Here is a 22,651-nt window from a genome sequence, read left to right on the forward strand (position 1 = left end):
GTTTATGTACCGTGGCCCTTCAGAAGGTCACGAACCATTGTAATATCTAAGATTTTTTCCCCCAAACAACTAATTTTTGCTCCCTTGACGGTGATAACACCTCCATTGAGAATGCATGGTCTAGTGGGAAGCCCACTGTTAAATAATCACATAAACTTACAAAGAATAATAAACTCTGAACAGTACCATGAAGGAAAAAAGGAAAAGTATAGGTTCTGTGAAAGTGTATGAAAGACAACCCTAACTGAACTCCAGGATAAGCCCCCGTGAAGAAGTCATACCGGAGCTGAGAGTTGAAGGATGAGTAAGAGTTAACTGGGAGAATAGTAGTAGATGGAGCATTCTTTGCAGGGGAACATCTGCAGAGACCCTAAAACAGGACTGAGCTTGGTGTTTTGGGTGAACTGAAAGGAGGCCAGTGGGGTGAGAGGGTACTGAATGAGAGGAAGAGGAGGCTGGAGAGTAGGCAAGGGCCAAATTGTGCAAGGCCGGCAGGTCATGGTAAGAATTTTAGATTCTGTCCTAAGTGTAATGAGAATCCATTAAAGGATCTTGAGCAGAGGAGTGCTCATATTTTAAGAAAGCACATTATGGATAATAGATTGGAGGGGTGACAGCAAAGCAGGGGAGATCAGAAAGGAGGTGATTGTATTGATTCTGAACAGAGAGCTCTAAGAGGATTTTGTTAAAAATGTAAAGGCACTCTCTGATCCCCTTTGCCCACCAAGAACAATAAACCCTTAAAGTCTAAGGACTAACTTGATTGCTGAAATTTTATTTAGTTCTTCCAAAGCCCCTGAATGCCCCAAACGTGATCGACACTGGACATAACTTTGCTGTCATCAACATCAGCTCTGAGCCTTTCTTTGGGGATGGACCAATCAAGTCCAAGAAGCTTCTTTACAAACCTGTTAATCATTACGAGGCTTGGCGGCATATTCCAGGTAAGGTTTGGACAGGAGAGGCCCAACTGGGAACATTGCACCAGGAAAAAAATTTCCCAGATATAGAAATCCTCTTCTCCCTGCTTGACCCTCTACCCAAGGTGGCAGCTGTACCAGAGGATTCTATTCAGGAGTGGAGAGCGTGCAGGGACCCCTCTGAGTTGTAGGGCTAACTTTCTGAAAGTCATCGTGTACTAGGGACACACACCAGCTTGCGTCAGGGTATTATATTGATATCAATATACATCATATTTCCTTCCCAGGCTTCTCTGGATCTCCAATCCTGGTTTTAGTTTATCTTCCTTGATCATAGTGAAAAATACATGTTTACATTATGAATATGGAAACAGGAAAGTCCAGAGCCTGCCGGAAAGGCAGAGACGTGTAATCTCCCTAAATCCTAGGGGTGATTGCTGCTGCTCTGTCAGCTTGTTTATTTTTTCTCTCCTTCCCTGCCCTACTCTGTCCTGCAAGCTTCTAAGACCCAGAGATTGTTAGAGGAATTTGGACCTGAGAAGGTTAAGCCGCGGCAGAGTGAACTGAGGCGAGGGAAAGAGTGTGAGGAAAAGAGAGTTACACGGCTCTCTTCCAACTTCCTCAAGAAAAAATATAAACAAAATTTGACAAACCGTCAAAATTTCATTAAAACAGTTAAATATATTTTTAAATGCTAATTACGGTTGTATTTATTTCATGATGTTTATTACTTGGTTATGCTTTCTTGTGATATCTTGTAGACAGACCTGCCACAGCCTGCTTATAAGTTATGTGTATCCCTCTGCTAATAGTCTAAGGCAAAGTCCCGCTAAGCTTATAATTTCCTAAAAAAGGGCTCGCTACCCACCGTCTGTAGATAACTGAGGAAGTTACAAAAAAAGGAGAGGAAAGGGAGGGTTCTTGGCTTAATAATTCCAGCTGAGCTGGCTACCTTGAATAAAGTCATCATATTATTACTGAGCTCTTCAAAATCTGTTGTAGACCCAGCCAAAAGTCAGAATCCCTGGGAACGAAGGCTGATTTGATGGACTGTTGCTGCCAACATCAATGGCTAGGTCTTATTAAAAACCAGATTTGTTTTTTTTCCCGTAATTGTCTCTTTGTACAAGTGGACATCCACAAAGTGGTCTTCCAAGAACTCTTACACAAAGCTCAATTATTTTTTTACTGACTGGGAATTTATCACAGGATAAGGCAAAAAGTTACCTTTGCAACATCCATGGAGCAATAGAGACTGAGTAAAGTAGTTAACGGAAAAATGAGTTGCATGTATAATTTCCTTAGGGGACTATGTTCAAATACTTTAAAATCTTGCATTTGTGACCATTACAAATCAGTGATCCAGTCATTATAAGCAAACCCTCTTAGAGTCTCTTCTTTTGATAGCTTGATTGCTGTAAGTATATGTACTTGAAATCACTAAAAATTAATTTATTTTATATTTTTCTAATGGAGGTTTTTTTCCCCTAAATCTGATTGATACTCCATATAGTTGAGAATTTGTGAAGTTTTACTTTACAAATGAAAAGACAAAAGAAACAGAGCAGAAAATGTGTAAGTGGCACAGAAATACATGTGATAATATATACATTATAACCTGGACATGTCCTTTAGAAAGTCTTATTTTCCTTGTATTGGGAATGGTGACGCCCTTCAGGGGAATTGCCTGTTTCCCTAAGGCATTGCATTCTTAAAAACCTAACATTAGTTCACATCACAATAACAACAATCTGAGTTTAAAGAACGTCAAAGAATGCCAACTTAAGTTTCCTGGACTTTCCCTCTTCTCAGTGACAAGTGAGATTGTTACACTGAATGCTTTGGAACCTCGAACAGAATATGAGCTCTGCGTGCAGCTGATCCGGCGCGGAGAGGGCGGAGAAGGGCATCCTGGACCCGTGAGACGGTTCACAACAGCTTCCATCAGTGAGTTGAAGCCAACAGGCATCCATCCATGATTTGGGTGGGAGGGGAAGGAAGGGGAAAGAGGAAGGAAGACCAGGAAGGGTGGTGGTGGGTAAGTGGGTGGGTGGGGATGGAGGTGGAAGGAGTTTGCTTTCGAATGGGTGGGGAAGGTGACAGGAAGGCTAGCAAGTTGAGCCAAACTGTCCCTTTATTTGGGCTGGACTCTTGGCCTACCTCCCTGAGGGAAGGGGTTTGCAGAAGTCCGAGGGGACAGAGAAGGAAGCAGATGAGCCTTCAGGAGGGCAGGGACATCCCTTAGGAGTTGGGATTTACTCAGTAGCAACTGTGCTGAGCCTTGGCTTCTACATCATACCACCAGCTTCCTGTTTCCCTCTTAAAGGCCCAGGCCAGGCTCTGGCCACATATGCACTTCAGTGTATTTATTTTTTAAAATAACTTTTAATTTTTCAAAGTAATTCATGTATGTAGTTAAAACAGCCAATGAGGCTTTTATCTAAAGAACAACCGTCCCCTGCTCTATTGCTCTACCCCTCAATCCTGCTTCCTAGTGGTGACTACTTTGAATTCTTTGGCTATTTCATAGAACATTTATCTCCATGTTTCAAAACCAGTGGTTCTCAAACTTTAGCATTCGTAAGAATCACGCAGAAGACTTGCTCAAATGTAGGTCGCCGGGCCCCACCCCCAGAGTTTCTGATTCAGTCGGCCCAAGGTAGGGATGGGGCTGGCGGATCTGCATTTCTAATAAGTTCGCAAGTGACACTAATGCTGGTGGTTCTGAGTCCACACCTTCTAAATGACGTGTAGCAATATTTATTGATTTATCAATGTTAGTCACTCTCTATTGACATTCTATTATATTAATTGAAGAGCCCTTGAATTGTGAAGCCTGCTTCAAGCTACCCTGGGCTCCAGCTTTCTGCTACCCAGGTATCCTCCTCTGAAACACTGGAGTGACCCCTTTAAGTCTCTTTCCTGGTTCTTTGACTTGTCCACTGTGTATAATCATTCTGTCACCATGTCCTGGTCAGTGCTTTACAGTTTCAGGTTCACATATGTTTAATTCACATTACCTTGAAGGGTATGAATTATCATCTTCCCCATTTTATGAACTGAAAGGTAAATTCTCACAGTGGCTAGTAACGTGCCCATGGTGGTGCATCTTATGCATGTCAAATCCAGAAATTTTGAAACTAGATCTTCAGACTCCATATCTTTTTGTTTCTTTAATTCTTATATTTTTACCAAGAAGTCCAGAGGTGCCATTTTCTTTCCCAGTTGATAGACTTTCCATTTTCTAGTCCATTTACTAAAGGCAACAGGATACAAATGATTTAGTGAGAAAACTAGGAAGAGCATCTAGCTTTCCTGAAGAAATTATACACCCCTAACAGAGACCCCTTTCCACACCAGCCAGCTTGTTTCATTTGACCAGCAGAATGGGACTCAGAGCACTTGTGGAAGCATTGCACGAGAAATGGCTTCCCTGGAACCCATTGGGTTGTGAATACAAAAATAAAATCAGGAAAAATAGAGAAGGCTTGACCACTATATGTAAGTTAGAGAATAAAGGGACCTCTGCAGCTATAATAAAAGGGGCCCCTGTATGTCATCGGGTTGATGGAAGTTAATTCTCTCTCAGGTCATTGTTGATGGATCAAAAGGGGAAGGTCATAATCTGACTCAGATGGAAAGTATTTATGGAAGAAAACATAAAACACTTCACAGTCCTGCACTGTACTGTCTCCAGCCCTCAGAATATCTTCCAACAAGGATCCATTTAGAGGTCTCTTGGAATATATCAAAGTAGTTCTCAGGGATGGGCAGGAAGGGAATTCTTGAAGGTTCTTCTTTTTCCATCATTAGAATTTTGCTGTTCGTTTTTTAATTCATCCAACAGTTATACTATTTGTAAGTGTGTTGATTGAGGTGGTGGAGGCCAGGAGGGGAGAGAAGGGAGCATGTTATGAACACATTGCAGAAAGAAGGTGGACGGGGAAAAGCAAAGAGTACATCGTATTCCCAAAGGGGAATGACCATTTATTGAGTTATACCTCTGTATCAGGCACAGACTTAGGAGGTTTGCATGTATTCTCCCAAACATCAACCCTGCATTCTGCTTTGTCATTGTAAGCTTGCCGAACCACTCTGGGTTGCTTATTTTAGAATTTAAGCTTTAATGATTAGCAAAAGGAGTTGACATCACCTCTCACAATTTGCTAAGGTTTTAGGGAAAGGACTAGTAGGACTTTTAGCATAATGCCAAGCAAATTGCCTTACCTGATTGCCGTTTCCCACCAGTCTAACAGCAATCAGAACTGGCCGGTGGGAGTTACTCTCCAGGTGGATGGAAACAGACCATTTCTCCCACCAGAAAGCATTCCCCTCTCCCTCAAGAGGTAGAGCAGTGTTTCTCAACCCTTTTTTCATTACTGCTTTCCTAAGGAGCTTTTAAAGACATTTTTGTTCTGTTACTTCATCCATGAAATTTTAATAACACAGATATACTATATGTCTGTTTATGTATTGTGGACCTTTGTGAACCATTATAATATCTAAATTTTCACCCCCTAAGAACCAATTAGGAGCCCTGGTGGTGCAGTGTTTAAAGTGCTTGGCTGCTAACTGAAAGGTTCAAACCCACCAGCTGCTCTGAGGGCGAAAGATATGGCAGTCTGCTTCCATAAAGATTTACAGCTTTGGAAACCCTATCAGGCAGTTCTACTCTGTACTGTAGAGTCGCTATGAGTCAGAATTGACTCATCTGCAATGGGTTTTTGGTGGTTTTTTAAGAACCACTGAGAATGCATGAGTTAGAGGATCCCTAACCTGTGTTTTGAATGGACTTTGTATCTGGAATTTAAAAATCAATTTACTATTACTAATTGAAGAAAACCACACAGAGTTCTCCTGTGCCCCTGATACCAAATAGGACACTTTAGGAAGGGAGGGAGGGAGGAAAGAAACTAACGTTAATAGAGCCCCTAGCATCTTGATATATCTATTATTTCCTATCTTTTATCTCATTTACTCCTCCTAAATCTAGAAGATGGGTATTTTTGTTTCCATCTTACAGATGAACTTGGAGAGGTTATAAATTTGCCCAAGGTCACAAAACTAAAGTCGCATGTTCCTATCTCTTTGACTTCAAATCCCATATTCTTTCCACTCAACCATCTCCCTGGTAACCCAGGTTCTTGTGGGTTGTTATGACTAGCCAGCATGTGGTAACCCAGGTTCTTGTGGGTTGTTATGACCAGCCAGCATGTGGTCATAGCCATGACCTTGATGAGATCAGAGCAAGCCTAGGCCTGGTCCTGCCACTACCACCGTTATGATGTCTGAAGTGCTCCTTGCTAAGAAGTAACCTCAGAATTGCTATAAAGTGTATTGCTCAAAATGGTAACGGAAACACTGAACACTCCACCCATAATTACACAAACTTGGCAAATTATTTTCAAGTTTACCTGTTTTCACTTTTATCAGTTGCCTTCCTATCCCTATCCAATTGTAGACATGACTTTTACCAAGTTACAATGAGAGCTTTCTCTCATGTATTATAAATATTTTTCTTTTCTTCCATAATCTTCCTAATTTATTTTAATCCATTAGATATCTATATTGTAATTTACTAGAACATTCCCTGTTGCTGAGCATTTAGGTTTCCTCTAACTTTGTGCTATTATAGTTAACATTGTAACAAACGTCTTCACCCACATCGTTTTTTCTCTTCCTTTGGATTATTTCCTTAGGATAAATCCCTCATGGTCAGATTACAAGGCCAAAGTATATGGGCATTTCTAAGGCTCTTGAAAAATATCCCCAAATTGATCTCCAAAGGAACTGCACACCTGTATTACAGTCGCCCAAATTACGTATTAAAATTATTTTAAAGGTTTACTATTTTGGTAGAATAAAAGATATTATATGACTGTTAGCTTGTGTTTCTTTGCTAGTATGTGAAGGGGTACTTTATTCTAGAAGCCAAGGTTATTATTTAAAGCTGTCCTTTGGGGATGTCTTTACCTCCATCCTATGTAAAAATAATGATCTTCTTGGTTTCTCCTAGGTCTCCCTCCTCCAAGAGGTCTCAGTCTCCTACCAAAAAGTCAGACCACTCTAAATTTGACCTGGCAACCAATATTCCCAAGCTCAGAAGATGACTTTTATGTTGAAGTTGAGAGGAGGTCTGTGCAAATGAAAAGTGACCAGCAAAATATTAAAGTGCCTGGCAACTTGACTTCGGTACTGCTTAACAATTTACACCCTAGGGAGCAGTATGTGGTCCGAGCCAGAGTCAACACCAAGGCCCAAGGGGAATGGAGTGAAGATCTCACTGCCTGGACCCTTAGTGACAGTAAGTAACTCACTCTGCCCCAGCCTTTCCTGAACAGCATCCAAATCTCATTTAATAACCTTGGTGGTACAAATATTTAAGAACTCGGCTACTAACCAAAAGGTTGGCAGTTCAAATCTGCTGAGGGATCCTTGAAAGAAACACCTGATGACCTACTTCCAAAAGGTCACGGCCATTGACAATCCTTTGGAGCAGTTCTATTCTGAAATACACGGGGTTGCCATGAATCTGAACCCACTCAATGACAATTTTTATTTTTATTTTTTTTAATGTATAAGAAAGTTCATGAATTTGTATTTGCAATAATTTAGGCAAGACTATGCTAAAATTTACCTTTCACTGGCATGGAGTTACTTTTTAAATAAATTAATAAGATAAATAAGGTTTTCTAAAAAAAAAAAAATTTTTTTTTTTTTCCCTAGGGCTTGTTTAATTGATCATAGAGCACTTTTTAGGGTTGCTGTGTATATGCAAACAGGAGCTGATTACTTACAGATGGGTCTTTCCTAATCTTAAAAGGCAAATAGCTTTGCTTGAAAACTTTTCATAACAGACAATTATTGAAGTTTTATAAATCCGAGAGTAATAAAGCCATTTTTTTTTCCCAAAATATTCTACAGTTAAAGTTTTTCTCTATTTCAGATTGGTCATTTAAAATTAGCTGGAACTTCTAGGGTTTCCTTGTAGTATTGAAAGCTTTTTGATCATTGAACAGAGAGTCTATCTGGATTCACTGCATTAGAACTGTGAGAGCCTATGGAAAGATAGACATTTCTTGGCCACACCAGTTACCACTTAAGTTGGGATCTTTTGGCCCCTTGCCACCTCTCCAAGTCTTGAGGCTTTCTTTTGCTTTGGGTTCTCTACTTCCTCCATTACAGCTAGCAGGCTGCAGTGTGGATGGGTTGGGTTCTGTGTCCTCCAGCCACTCTTTTCTTTCATCAGCCACTCATGGAAGTCTGAACTGTTTTATCAGTGTTTAGAGATACTTCATTAGATTAAAAAATATATATATATATTTTTTCTGAATTGTAAAGGTAACAGAAGAATACAGAGAATACACCATAAACACCCACCTTCCTACCACCCAGTATTAACAACTGTGAATATTTTGTCGTATTTGCTTTCAGTCTTTTTGTTGATTTGTGGAATAGCACAATGCAAATATATCAAAATCCCCTTTCACCTTCACCCTTACCCCAGTTCCATTTCCCTTTCCCCAGAAACAAACCAAAATTATTAACTTTTATATTTTCCACTCAATTTTTTATAATTGAAGAACTATACTCTGTCCTGTAGTGTTGCCATGAGTCAGAATCGACTCGATGGCAATGGGTTTGGTTTTTGCTTTCATGTACAAAATACATATATATGTATCTATAAGTGTATATATGCATAATATCATTCTTCATCTTGCTTTTTTTGAATAAACATTCAGCTACTTCCATGTTAATTTGTTTAGACCTGATGTACCCCTTTTAACTTCCGTATAATACTTTATCTTAAGAATATATCATTTTATATATCCATTCCCTTTAAGATGAACATTTAGGTTGTTTTCTTTTTTTTTTTTTTTTAATTTTTTTACTATCACAAACAAAAATGCAGTGACCATCCTTTATACATGTCTCTATGTGCATAGCTATGAGAACTTTTCTAGGAAACGTCCAGAATTGGAACCAAGGAGTCATTTCTCTCTGGAGTGACTATTCAATGTGCATTCTGTGTAGGACTGTATGAGAGTGTCATCCCTTTATCTATCTTTCTCTATGTGTCTTTTTCCTATATTTATGTTCCCTGATATTGTTAGGCACTTTATTTTTGCCAATCTAAAAGGTGAAACGTGGTACTTCAATTTCAATTTTCATTTTTTTGATAACTAGCAAGGTTGAGTATCTTTTCTTATATTCTTTGGACATTTGGATTTCCTATTTTGTAATATACTTGTTGATATACTTTGCCCATTTGTTATTTGTTGTTGTTGTTTTTTATTGATTTGCAGAAGTTCTTTATATAATCTGGATATTAATATTGTTATATACATTGCAAATATATTCTGACTCCCTTTATTTTTGCCTTGTTTATGGTGACTTTTACCCCAAAGATGTTTTATATTTTGATGTAATCAGACCTGTCAATATTTGCCTTCATGGTTTATGCTTTTTACATTTCATTTAAGGAATTCTACCTTATCCCAAGGTCATAAATATATTCTATTTTTTCTAATACTTTGAGTGTTTTTTGTTTTGCATGTTGAGAACTTTAACATACAGGGATGTTATTTTGGGGCGTGGTGCAAGATTGGATTTTAATCTTATTTATTCACATATGCCAAGCCAATGATCCCAATGCCAGGTATTGAATAAAATAGCCCCCTTAGTGATTTGTGATGCTTTTTGTATCATATGCCAAGTTCTCATATTTGTTTTGCCTCTGAGTACTTTGCTTTCATCCATTGACCCATGTGTTTGATTGTGTACCATTTCCAGCCTGCTTAAATTACTACAGAAATATAAAACATCTTGATAACTGAAGCGTGAATCAAAATTGTCTTAAGTATTCATCCACTTTTGTATATGAATTTTACCTTCATTAGAATTGAACACTATCAAAATCTAGTAATCAGTATTATATTTGTAGAACTAAATGAAAACTAGCTAGTAGTTACTGCTCCATAAATGCATTTAGGACAGAGACACACTGTATGACACAGTGGCTAAGACTGTGGACTATGAAGCCAGACTGCCAGAGATTAAATCCTCTTTCTGCTCTTTAATAGCAATCCTGTTTCTGCTACTTAATAGCTTTGTGACCTTGGGAAAGTCACTTAGCTTCTCTGGGCCTCAATACTCATGGCAGGATTATTATAAAGAAGAAATGAGTTGGTATATAGAAGGGTCTAGGATAATACCTGGCACACTGTAAGCACCATACAAATGTCTCCTTTCATAGTCTCATTGTTCTCCACAGCATCAAGAATAGAGTAATATAGGTTTGTGGAGTAACAGAATTTATGAAGCTTTTTTAATATAAGGATGGCAAAAATGTGACATATATGTTGCCACTTACCCCTTTTGCACCATTTTGCCAAGTCTAACTGGTGTCCAGTAGCCACTACCAATTAACCAGAATTGCCCTTTGAGAAAATGTCTATTTGCCATCCATGGTTTATGAGTTGACATTAACCATCTCTCAAAAGCATAATAATCTAGTATCTTAAGTGAAACCTTGTCTTTTTTAAAATTTCTAGTTCTTCCTCCTCAACCAGAAAACATCAAGATTTCCAATATCACAGACTCCACGGCTATTATCTCTTGGGCAATATTGGATGGCTATTCTATTTCTTCTATTACCATCCGTTACAAGGTTCAGGGCAAGAATGAGGACCAGCACATTGATGTGAAGATCAAGAATACAACCATCACCCAGTACCAGCTCAAAGGCCTAGAACCTGAAACAGCTTATCAGGTGGACATTTTTGCAGAGAACAACATAGGGTCAAGCAACCCCACCTTTTCTCATGAACTGATGACCCTTGCAGAATCTCAAGGTTGGTGGGCATGTATTTACATAGGACTATTTTGGGATAGCATCAGAAAAACCCTACTCTCTTAAGATATTTACCCTATTTGCATACCATGTGACTTAATTCACTTGTCCTAGCAGGCTTCACTATCTCTCAATATGTCCTTACAAGGAAAATGCCCCTAGATGGAACACAGGGCATTTTTAGGGCAACTATTTTGAATAATACTGTAATGGTAGACACATGACATTATGCATTTGTCAAAACCCATAGGACTGGACAACACAAAAAGTGAACTTGTTGAACTTTTGTTAGTAATAAAGTACCAATATTCATCAGCTGTAACAAATGTACCACACAAATAAAAGAAAAAGAAAATGCGCTTAGAAAGAATACCCAATTGGTCCATTTTCTATCATTACACATTGGAATGAATTGGCCTATCAGCTTGTTCCCCAACCAACAACCTAAGAAGGAAGTTCTGAAGGAATATGAATTTGATTCTGTGGATAAAGAAGTATGTGGAACTTGTTTGGCGGATGCAGGCTTGAGTGGGCACGTCAGAGGGAGGCGCCAAGAACCATACTCTACCAACCCTCAGAATGAACTCACCTTTCAGCTTCGATGATACCATGCTATCATAAATTTTCTTTTACTTCTCTGATCTAGGTTGTTATGTCTCCAGCTCCACCAATAATCCCCACTCCAGAGAGAGCACCTAAGCTCTTTGAGATCGATATCCCCTTAGAGTGTCAAGCACACTATGCCTTCTATTTGTGATTGATGAAACCTGGTAAATGTGATTGAGTGAAAAAGGTCCCCAGCTGTGGGCTCAGCTGCAGCACGTGGAATGCCTTCCTTTTGTAGTCTGTGAGAACGGCGCCCCCTAGCTTTCTGCATTGTACAACATGCCCAGCAAAATATAGATAGAAGGATGATGGGGCACTGAAAGGGGGAGTTTTGCCGGTTTGTATTTTAGCTAGAGTTCATTTTTACAGAAAACCTAAGAGCACTAAAAACCTCTTGGTTTTCTCAAAGGATTACTAGGATTTAAGAAATAAAACAAGCTGTGCACTTTGTGCTGATTCTTTGCAACCTTTTTTTTAATGTCCAAGAAATGATGCATCAGCCAGTTGCAGAGAGTAGTTTTCAGATCAAAGTCCTAATAAATGCTTAACTTTTATAATTACATTTGTATTGGTAAAATGTATACATGCCCTAAATCTAAGCTATATATAAAAATACAAACAGAAAAAAAAAGACAAAGCAAAACCATAAACTCTCAGCATTCCAGATGCCTCTCTATGCATGCATAAAGACAGAAGGAAAGGTAGATAATTATACAAGAATATTTTTATAAAGATGGGGTCATGCTCTGCATGGTGTTTTTAATAAAGATATATTCAGCTTTATTTTATTTTAACTTAAATAAGAGAAAGAGGTGGGAGGATAGACCATAGTCTTTAATAGTTTATTTTGAAAAAAAAAAGTTTATTTTGACCCAGGCCCTAAATTTAGTGATTTTTGTCTTTTCCTTCTTTCTTTCCTCTCTCTTTCCCTCCATCTCTCCCTCCAATGTGTATTTTCCCAAAGTTATACATTTGATTAATTATCCTTAGTATTATTCAGTAATGTTCCTCTGCTGGAGCCTCTCTACTTGGGAGTAAACTTGAGCAAATGGCAACTGATAATTAGCATGTTGGCGTTTACAAAGAGGTTTGCACATGTATTTCGTTAGACCTTATAACAATCCTCTGAGTCAGACTCATCTCCACTGAGGTTCAGAAAATAAACGAGTATCCCAAGGTCGCATAGCAATAGTGGCAGGGCTAAGGCTGTCATTTCATTCATATTACGCTATGTCTTCAACAATGGTCTTGGCCTGTCTCTCCCTAAACTAATCCTACTGCTTTACGTCTGTTCTCCCGCACAGTCGGAACGAACCTTGGAGGTGGGAAGATGCTGCTTATAGCCATCCTTGGCTCAGCTGGAATGACCTGCCTGACGGTGCTGTTGACCTTTCTGATCATGTTGCAATTGAAGAGGGCAAATGTCCAAAGGAGAATGGCCCAAGCCTTCCAAAACGTGGTAGTGTCTCATCTTCTTACTAGTTAATAAGTACAAGTTCACACATATGCAGAACCTTCATTTGATGAGTGGACCAAAATTCGCTTGCAAAATAAATGTTTCCCTTAGGCAAGTCTCATTTTCTCTTTGGCTTTCATCATGAAATGGGAGATAAATAACATGACTATATAATCTTTTGTTCAAACTGGGACACTTTTGAAGGTCAGAAGGGTACTCTTAGTAATTATTCAGGAAATCAGGCCTGAAATAGGACTGTCCCAGACAAAATGAGATCTAGACCATCCTAGTGATAAGTCATCAAAGAAAATAATCTTGCAATAGAATGAATTAAACATTTTTGGCATAGAAATCTAGAAATGTAACTAGACCTTCAGTTTGATAGGTAATGATGTATTGTACTAGCCAAGTTTTCCACACGTTTTCCTATTTCTAGTTCCCATGTCCTATTTGATTATCTCTTCAATCCTATCATCCCTCATGTATATACGAATTATACATACATGTTTATCCCCCATTCCTATGTACACCTTCAGTCTGCAGTCATTGTTCATGGCCCTTCACGCTGCCTCATTCTTTCATCTACGAATTTTAAACAGAAGCAAAGGTCTACAAAATCATACCTTACCAATAGACACCCTACCTGAGTCCTTTTTGTATACTACATCCTGAGTACTCCTCTAGTGTGTGGAACATTAATTCATACCCAACTTCAATTCTGTATGTAAAATATTGAGTGCAATTACACGTTTCAAATGAGGTATACCTTCATGTGCACATGAGTCCCCAGGTTCCTTTCAGGGGAGCTTCATTTTCTGTCATCATGCCAGAGCTGGCTCAACTTGGGCTGCCATTGGAGAGGAAGGGCTGGCAAGTAGGTTGGAGCGCTGGAGCTTGTCATAGCATTGGTGCTTTGTCATGACTCTGTCAGCAACCGTTTGAACTCAGGAAAAAAGAAGACGCTGTGTTGGGCTTTGCTATAAGTACCAGTCATTCTGGGACCAGGGTGTGCTCCAGAGTGGGCTTGAAAGATTCTAAGCTTTAGTAGGAGGGAGAAAGAGAGAAGAGAAGGAAGAGAAAGCCAATAATAGACCAGGGTGAAGCTAGGAAAGCTCTCACTTAGGCATTTCTCGCACCTGCCCCAGATTAAAAAAAAAAACTCAAGGGTAGCAAAGACATAGCATGTTGTTGTTGTTAGGCACCGTCAAGTCAGTTCCATCTCGTAGCGATCCTATATACAACAGAATGAAACACTGCCTGGTCCTGAGCCATCCTCACAATTATTGTTATGCTTGAGCCCATTGTTGCAGCCACTGTGTCAATCCATCTCATTGAGGGTCTCCCTCTTTTTTGCTGACCCTCTACTTTACCAAGCATGAAGTCTCTTTCCAGGGACTGGTCCCTCCTGATAACACGTCCATAGTATGTGAGACGAAATCTTGCGATCCTTGCTTCCAAGGAGCATTCTGGTTGTACTTCTTCCAAGACAGATTTGTTCATTCTTCTGGCAGTCCATAGTTATTCAGTGTTCTTTGCCAACACCATAGTTTGGCATTAATTCTTCTTCTGTCTTCTTTACTCATTGTCCAGCTTTCACATGCATATGAAACGATTGAAAACACCATGGCTGTTGCAGACATTGCTAATCAATCATGGCATGTTTTCCCACTGAGGCTTAGAATTGTGCCCATGCAGCTCAGTAGGTAGCCACCACCAGTTCATCAGCGGGCTTGTAAGATGAAACCTACTTGCCATCTCTACTCTAGAATTAGGTACTATTTCTTCTTTCACCTGATGTGGATACAAACCAGGAACTATTATACACCTTGGAATTATGAAAAACCCTGACACAAAACCATGAAAAAATTATTCTTCCAGAGGGAAGAACCAGCTGTGCAGTTCAGCTCAGGAACTCTGGCCCTGAACAGGAAGGCCAAAAACAACCCGGATCCTACAATTTATCCAGTCCTTGACTGGAATGACATCAAATTTCAAGATGTGATTGGGGAGGGGAATTTTGGCCAGGTTCTGAAGGCACGCATCAAGAAGGATGGGCTACGGATGGACGCTGCCATCAAGAGGATGAAAGGTCAGTGCTTGGCCATATCATGTCAGCATTGCACTAGGGTGGGGAGCAAACTTGACTTCCTGTTGAACCTTTCCTCTATGGCCTTACAGTCTTTAAACAAAAAAAAATTGGCATGATGTCAGATAGAGCTCTTACGAGCAACTAAAGGTGGTGTTTCTTTGAGTCCAAGCCTGTGGTAAGGTCAGGATATAAACATGAAGACAGGGGCCTTGAAACACCACTGTCTTGACTCCACGGATGTGAGATTATAGATTCAGATTATAGTCAGACACTGCTAATTTACTGGGAGCATCATTGTTTCCCTTAATGTAGTAGTTCTCAAGATTGAGTGTGCATCACAATCCCCTGGAGCACTTGTTAGAAAACAGACTGCTGGGCTCCACTCCAGAATTTCTGATGCAGCAAATCTGGGGTAAGGCCTGAAAGTTTACATTTCTAGTAAGTTTCCAAGTGATACTGATGGCAGGACCCACTGCCTTCATAATGGGCATCTGTATCAAAATCTCCTGGGTATGATGAGTAGAAATGCATCCACTTGGGTTTTCCCCAGCCCAAGATCTATCTACTACATCAGAATTTCTGGGCGTGGCACATGAGAATGTATGTTCTGAAAGAGCTTTCCCAGTGACTCTTCTGTATACTCAAGTTTGAAAACCACTGATCTACGATGATAAGAACTAAATCTTCGGCAGCTGTTTTCGTCTCAAGATAGCTTGGTACCTGTCCGCTTAAAAAGTTATGATAATAAATGTCTTCTAAGAAAGCAGAATTACCAGTTCACTGGCAACACTAGCCGCCATTTCTTCTGTGGGAAATAGCAGTTTATGCATGGAGTCAAAGCAACCATTTGTTCATGTGAGCATGCCAGGGCACCAGGTGCTGCTGGCTCAATTGCAAAGCTGCACTCTTGGTTTTACGGCATACAGGCTTGGAAAAGTATATGAGAGCAGGGATGCTATTAACTGATAGTATTGGGTAGCTCCATGTTAAGGGCTCTCTAAGCTCACCAATGAGTTTTCCTCTTATTTCACCTTCATATAGAGCCAAAGACGAGAATTAGTCCTAAATTCTATTAAATGATCTCTGCTTTCTTCATTGTAAGACCACATCAGAAAACAAACAATATCATCTATGTTTAGAGATAGTAATATGTTCCCACCCCCTCAAAAAGAAAAAAAAAAAAAGATACCTTGCTTAGCAGCTAGAAAATCCCTTTTCTGTTTTAGTAACTTAGTCCCAGGAGTTCAGAGGATCAGTGAGGAGAGTGAGAAGAGAGAGGGTACAGAACCTGGTAAGATTGGGTTTTGACTGAGATCTGACCTGAGCCTGATGAAGAGAGGTGACATTGCTTAATAGGGCACCAGGGCAGAAAATTCTGCAGGCAAGATGATCCATCCAAAGGAGGGTAGTTACTGAACTAAGGGGGCAACCTCCTTATAAAGAATTTCACTTTTAAGGTGTTCTCAAGGCATTAACCCTCAGGGCTAGAGAAAAAGTGAGACTCTCTTACTACAAACAGGGTACTGGATTTGGATGCCTACTAGTCAGTATTACTGGTACCATTAAGGCCGTAAGAGACATCCATTCCCATCATCTCCAAGCACATTCATGCAGCACATGGTGGCCAGCACCCCACTACCACCACACACCCACCATGTTATTTTCTAAAAACAATAATAGCAAACTGTTACCAACTCAGGGTTGACCAGCCAGTTTGTATAGCAACCAAAGAGCCTCCTCTTTAGCCTGGTACCTGGTGGTTCTCTCTGGTGAAAGTGCTAATGGTGAGACAGGATGAAAAGAATAGAAACAAATGCAACTCAGTTTTCTGACCACCAAGCAACTTCTAGAAAAAATGTCATTGGAGTTTAATTTGTTTAGCGAGTATTTTGTGAAAAAAGTAAATTAAAATCTTTATATACAGCCAGAAGCATGCATTATTGGTGATGTTTCACTGCTCGCTTTGGTGCTATTTTGCAGCGTATTTATCTATGGATAGCTGATTTAGCTGAGGGAACTATAAAAGGATAAAAGTTGAGGCAGCCTCACCTCTATCAAGTCATTTTTTCTGAGTATATGAGAGCTTCAGCAAGATAACTTTAGAGCAGTGGTCCTCAACCAGGGGTAATATTGCCCCCAGGGGACATTTGGCAATGTCTGGAGACATTTTTGTTTAGGCTATTGGCATCTAGTGGGTAGAAGTCAAGGTTGCTGCTAAATATCCTATGATGCACAAAACAGCCCCCAAAATGTCCATAGTGTAAAGGTTGAGAAATCCTGCTATAGAGTAATCTCTTTAACTTGTGTACTATTTTCCAGACCTGATGGTGACTGAGGGCACCTGAAGGTCCTGGAGAGAAGAAAGAGACAGTTGATTCTGAAGAGGTGTACAGAGAGTGTTCACAATCCTTGATTTTCTTCCAGAATATGCCTCCAAAGATGATCACAGGGACTTCGCAGGGGAACTTGAAGTTCTTTGTAAACTTGGACATCATCCGAACATCATCAATCTCTTGGGAGCATGTGAACATCGAGGTAAGATGCTCTTTTCCTGTCTTTCCAGACAGATTCTTTTTTAAGGCACATTCCAAATTGAATTTAGGAAAGATAATAATCTTGACTGTCACCCTTTTTTTTTTTGGTTAAGTTGCAGTTTTAATCTGAATGTCCAGTCCCATTTACAACTTTTTGCAAAGTTTGGCGTCTTTCTGGAAATAGCAAGGCTGACTCTTTTGGCTATGATTTCCCAAAGCTGTTTACAGTCCATACCCACACCCATCCTTGCCAATACAGATTTCCTCAGCTATTACTACTAGTGCAGAGTGGGCGAAACTTCACTACCAGAAAGAGCTAAATGCAGTGGTTCTTCCTAATTGCCTTTCAATCTTTTCTCCAAACCCTGGTATTCTGAATGTTAAATCCTTGAAAGCCAACAATCCATTGTAACGTGGCAGTACCCCAATGATGCTCAGGTTAAAGGTAATAATAAGCTTGTATCTGAGTGCTTTGTTTTGATCCAAACTGTTTTCATTTACAGTTATATTGGAGCTTTACAACTATCCTACGTAGCACACACTCTGAAGGTTAAATTTACATTATTAATTTAAATATTTATTGAGTACTTCCAATTGTAATGTGTGTAATTAACTACAGATGAGTAGGTAACAACAAAAAATCTTCTGTGGGCTTACCTCTGATTGCAGTTCTGAATCTATACTTAAACTTAATTTCTCATGGAAAAGTTTGGTCCCACAAAAAAAAAGCTCCATGCAGTAATTATTTACAGACTTGACAAGCTCTTGTTGACTTTGCAGCACAAAGACCAACAAAAGAAAAGGGAGTACTTCCTTTTCCTCAATTTATTAAACTAAAAATACTGGTGTTTGAAACTCTTTGAACAATATATCTTCTGTGATCCAATAAGAGTGTAATTATGAAAGTCAGATCATGTCCCTTAGGTTAAATAATGAGGCAATGACATTTATTTTTGAGCTATTTCCTGAAAATAGTAACCAGTGTGGGACAGCAGTAAATGAAAGTTAACAAAACAAAAAATCATCAACAGAAAATATATATATTTTAAAATTTTGCTCCGTCAATTCATTAGCACATAATTGGTTGATTCTTGAAATTTATAATTCAGTAAAAGAAGTGAGAACACATGTTTATACTGGTAGAATATGTCTCCTATGATAAAACAGGATAATGCTAAGATTTTTTTTTTTTGGTCAGAATTTCAACTTCTTAGAATATGTTTAAAGTTCAAATTCATTCAACATTTTAAACAAAAAATGATTTACCACAAAATCCTCATTTGAAAGGTAGTAAAACCCATTACTTTTCATTACGTCCGGAGATGAATGCATTTATCAAAACAAATTACTTTTTATAATGTCCAAAGAAGTGAACAATTTGGAATAAAAATAAGACAACTGGATCATAACTTTTTTTAGGAAGAGCTGTTTTATTTTTGCCTGAATACTTGAGTTTTCTGGTTCCTTTAAGCAAAATGCAATTTCTGAAACTAGATGCCACTGGCCAACAGTTTAGTCAGCAATATGGTGAATTAGTATGGATTTTGGAGGAGGAATAAAAGACAGGAGAGAGAGCCATCCACTGTAGGTCCTATTGCTGTGTTTAGCCATTAAACTAACCAAACAAAACCCTTTGCCATCAACTCGATTCTGACTCCTAGCGACCCTACAGAACAGAGTAGAACTGCCCCATGGGGTTTTCAAGGGGTGGCTGGTGGATTTGAACTGCCAATCTTTTGGTTAGCAGCCAAGCTCTTAACCACTGCACCACCAGGGCTGTGTTTAGTCATTAACTTAATATTTTTTTTTTTTAATAACCTCAAGAAAAGCTAGAGATAAACTGGAATAACACACCTGGCCTATGTTAGGTTCTCAAACAATATTGAAGATAAAAGGTGACATGGAGAAGGGGATCCTAGATCTTCTTTTAATGATTAAAAAAGTGAGAAAGCACATTTATACCAGTAATTTTATTCTACTATTATTACTGAAAGGAGCCCTCGTGGCAAAGTGGTTAAGTGCTCCAGTGCCAACCAAAAGATTGGCAGTTTGAACCCAGCCACTACACCCAAGAAAGGTGTGGCAGTCTGCTTCTGTAAAGATTATAGACTTGGAAACCCTGAGGGGCAGTTCTACTCTGTCCTATAGGGTTGCAATGAGTTAGAATTGACTCAACACAATGGGATTATTACCATCCTTCAGTGGTGCGAGTGGTTAGCATGCTCCACAGCTAATAGAAAGGTTGGAGGTTCAAGTCCACACAGAGGAACCTTGGAATAAAGGCCCTGAAATCTAGTTCTGAAAAATCAGCCATTGAAAACCCAATGCAGCACAGTTCTACTCTGATATACATAGGGTCGCCATGAGCCAGAGCTGACTCAATAGTAACAACATTATTTCTGAGTAGGCAAAGGATTTCAGGAAGCCTACTCTGTCAGTCCATATTTTGGAGGGGGAGTGGGAAAGAGGGAAACCAGAGTTTAAGTGCGGGTTCCTTTGAGTATTGCAGGAGGGTGCCACTTCTCTTCCTCCTATCTCCCAGTGTTACTGAGGTTTGTACCACCAGATGTATATCTTTTCGGTAAAATGGAGTTTAAAGTCAATTCCCAAGGGCTGCAACACATCTCAACAAATTCACAGCTGTTTAGGCCACTCGTAAGGTGATGCCCTCTTCCTTTCCCCACAGGCTACTTGTACCTGGCCATCGAGTATGCCCCCCATGGAAACCTCCTGGACTTCCTGCGCAAGAGCCGAGTGCTGGAGACTGACCCTGCGTTTGCCATCGCCAACAGCACTGCTTCCACGCTGTCCTCCCAGCAGCTTCTTCATTTTGCAGCAGATGTAGCCCGGGGTATGGACTACCTGAGCCAAAAACAGGTGTGTTCAGAGAACCTTGCTTTGGACATCTTTCCTCTGAAGAGGTCTGTCTGTAATCAGAGTTTATTTAGCTCTGGTGGTGCAGTGGTTAAGAGCTTGGCTGCTAACCAAAAGTTTGGCAGTTTGAATCCACCAGTCGCTCCTTGGAAACCCTGTAGGGCAGTTCTACTCTGTCCTATAGGGTCACTGTGAGTTGAAATTGACTTGACGGCAATGTTTTTGTTTTCTTTTGTTTTTGGTCTCTTCTTAATGCTTTCCTTCAATCTCCCAACTAAAAAAAAAAAAAACTTTTTAATAGACTTTATTTTTTATAGCAGTTGTAGGTTTACATAAAAATCATGTGAACAATCTCCCTAATTTTAATCTCTTTGTTCATATTCCATCTATCTTTATAGAAATTCATGCCCATTTCTGTCAATACATATTTCTCTAGTGAATTTCATCCAATATGTATTTCATGAGGTGCCTTACGTACGTTAGCTTGGTCTGGCTCTAAATAATGTACGATCACGGAGGCGTTAAATTGCAACCAGAAGATTTAGTGGTCTGTTTTTCATTTTTGTTTTCTGACACGCTTCTCCCAGGATGTAGTGTATCTTTTGGTGGAATTCACAACTGAGAATTTTGTGGAGGAACTTTAAGGGAATTGATTTCTGGTGACTTTTTAAAACTTCTTTTCATATTCTTTTCTCTATTCCCCTAAGTTCTTGTCCCCAGAGCTTTGAGCTAACAAAATAATGTGAAAAAACCAAGTATTATGCTGAAGATAAATTATAATTATTATTTTTTTTAATTTCAGTTTATTCACAGAGATCTGGCTGCCAGGAACATTTTAGTTGGTGAAAACTATGTAGCCAAAATAGCTGATTTTGGATTGTCCAGAGGTCAAGAAGTGTACGTGAAAAAGACGATGGTAAGTTCAGAACATAAACGACGTCCTTTCCAAGGCACTTCACCCCCTCTGGGTATTGTTTCTCTTACAAGATGGCGTTCCACAGTGATGGAGGCATCTGACATGGATTCCAGCAGATATTGCCCTGGCCAGCAAACAATCTTTCTAAGTTGTGGTCCCTGGAATGCCTGGAGGGTCCACATTACCAGTGAAGAAGGCACTGTCCTGTTTGGTCAAGTAATTTAACATGCCAGTGTTAGTGGTACAGGGTCTTGGGTCTGCGTCCAGTCCAGACCCCTGGGCCTCTCACTCAGAAACCTCTGAGGGGCTCCCACAATCCCCTTTTATGTACAGAGAACATAGGAAGAAAAAAAACATGATTAACATTAATCAAGGAAATAAATTAATGAGGTTCCTAAATCACAAGGAAGCACTAAAGAGCCATTGGTAACTTCTACAGGCCCACATAACATTTCCCTCTTTGCCAAAAGTTCCCCATTCATTCTTTAGGCCCCAAACAAATCCACTTTCATCTATTGATACTCACTCTCCAAAACAGTAATATTTTATCTTCAAGTACAAAATCCCTGGAGAACTAACCATATAGTCTTAGAGGAACAGGGAAGCTGGACTCATTTTGCTTTGGGGGCTTACCCTGGAACTGTGAAGCCGAGGAAATGCCACCTCCCTGGATATGTAGTGCGTCTAACCACAAGCCACCACCCTGTGCTTTCCCTGAGCGGTGGGCAGAGGCCAGACAGACTGCGGGGCCTCGGGTGTCTGGTAGGTCTACTCCAGCACAATGGCTCTCTGTCTCCTAGGCCTGGTGAACATTACGTGGGTTCAGTGTTCCTGGGACTATGCCAGTTTTCATAAGGTATAGGTAGAGGGTCCTTTTGCCTTCCTCAAAGGAGCCCTGGTGGTGCGGTGGTTAAAGTGCTTGGCTATTAACCCACCAACTGCTCCGTGGGAGAAAGATATGGCAGTCTGCTTCCATAAAGATTATAACCTTGGAAACCCTATGGAGTAGTTCTACTCTTAGATCTTTGGAATCTAAGGCAGGGCTGGTCTTGTGGATGGGTGGTATGGGAGAATGCCTGCTCCAGATAGCAGGGGATTGAGAATGGCTCAAATTCCGTAAATAGTCCTGGCTTTACCCCAGCCCACTGGCCACTCATGGGCTGAAATGCCATCGTGAAGGCTTGGGCAAATCCCTTCGAGGGAGAGATCTTTCGAGGTATGGGATGGGGGGGTGGGGAGAAGAGGAGCTGTAAACCATTGAGAATTGATTCCCATTGAACGGGAATCAACCTCAGAAGCCAAACTTCACAATGCCTGGCCCTGATCTCATTTTGCCCAGCCTGAACTCAGTGAGCTTATAAATGGGGCATAATCTGCAGGGAGTCGTGGCCAGGCACTCAAAG

The 22,651-nt window shown here is 40.0% G+C and overlaps 1 protein-coding gene across 2 annotated transcripts in view; it reads left to right on the forward strand.

The window, feature by feature from the left end:
- The window catches only part of TEK (TEK receptor tyrosine kinase), a 106,838-nt gene that overhangs the window by 74,905 nt on the left and 9,282 nt on the right, over nucleotides 1-22,651 (forward strand). Inside the window, exons 10-18 of one of the 2 annotated variants that reach the window (XM_049895984.1) lie at nucleotides 783-944; nucleotides 2,733-2,867; nucleotides 6,937-7,224; nucleotides 10,475-10,774; nucleotides 12,684-12,838; nucleotides 14,714-14,924; nucleotides 17,349-17,459; nucleotides 20,145-20,335; nucleotides 21,135-21,248. In XM_049895984.1, coding sequence (XP_049751941.1) covers nucleotides 783-944; nucleotides 2,733-2,867; nucleotides 6,937-7,224; nucleotides 10,475-10,774; nucleotides 12,684-12,838; nucleotides 14,714-14,924; nucleotides 17,349-17,459; nucleotides 20,145-20,335; nucleotides 21,135-21,248 — 1,667 coding nt within the window. The remainder of the gene's footprint in view (nucleotides 1-782; nucleotides 945-2,732; nucleotides 2,868-6,936; nucleotides 7,225-10,474; nucleotides 10,775-12,683; nucleotides 12,839-14,713; nucleotides 14,925-17,348; nucleotides 17,460-20,144; nucleotides 20,336-21,134; nucleotides 21,249-22,651) is intronic. The other variant, XM_049895985.1, reaches the window with a different exon arrangement.

The sequence above is a fragment of the Elephas maximus genome, chromosome 9, assembly GCF_024166365.1.
Source record: "Elephas maximus indicus isolate mEleMax1 chromosome 9, mEleMax1 primary haplotype, whole genome shotgun sequence".
NCBI lineage: Eukaryota > Metazoa > Chordata > Mammalia > Proboscidea > Elephantidae > Elephas > Elephas maximus.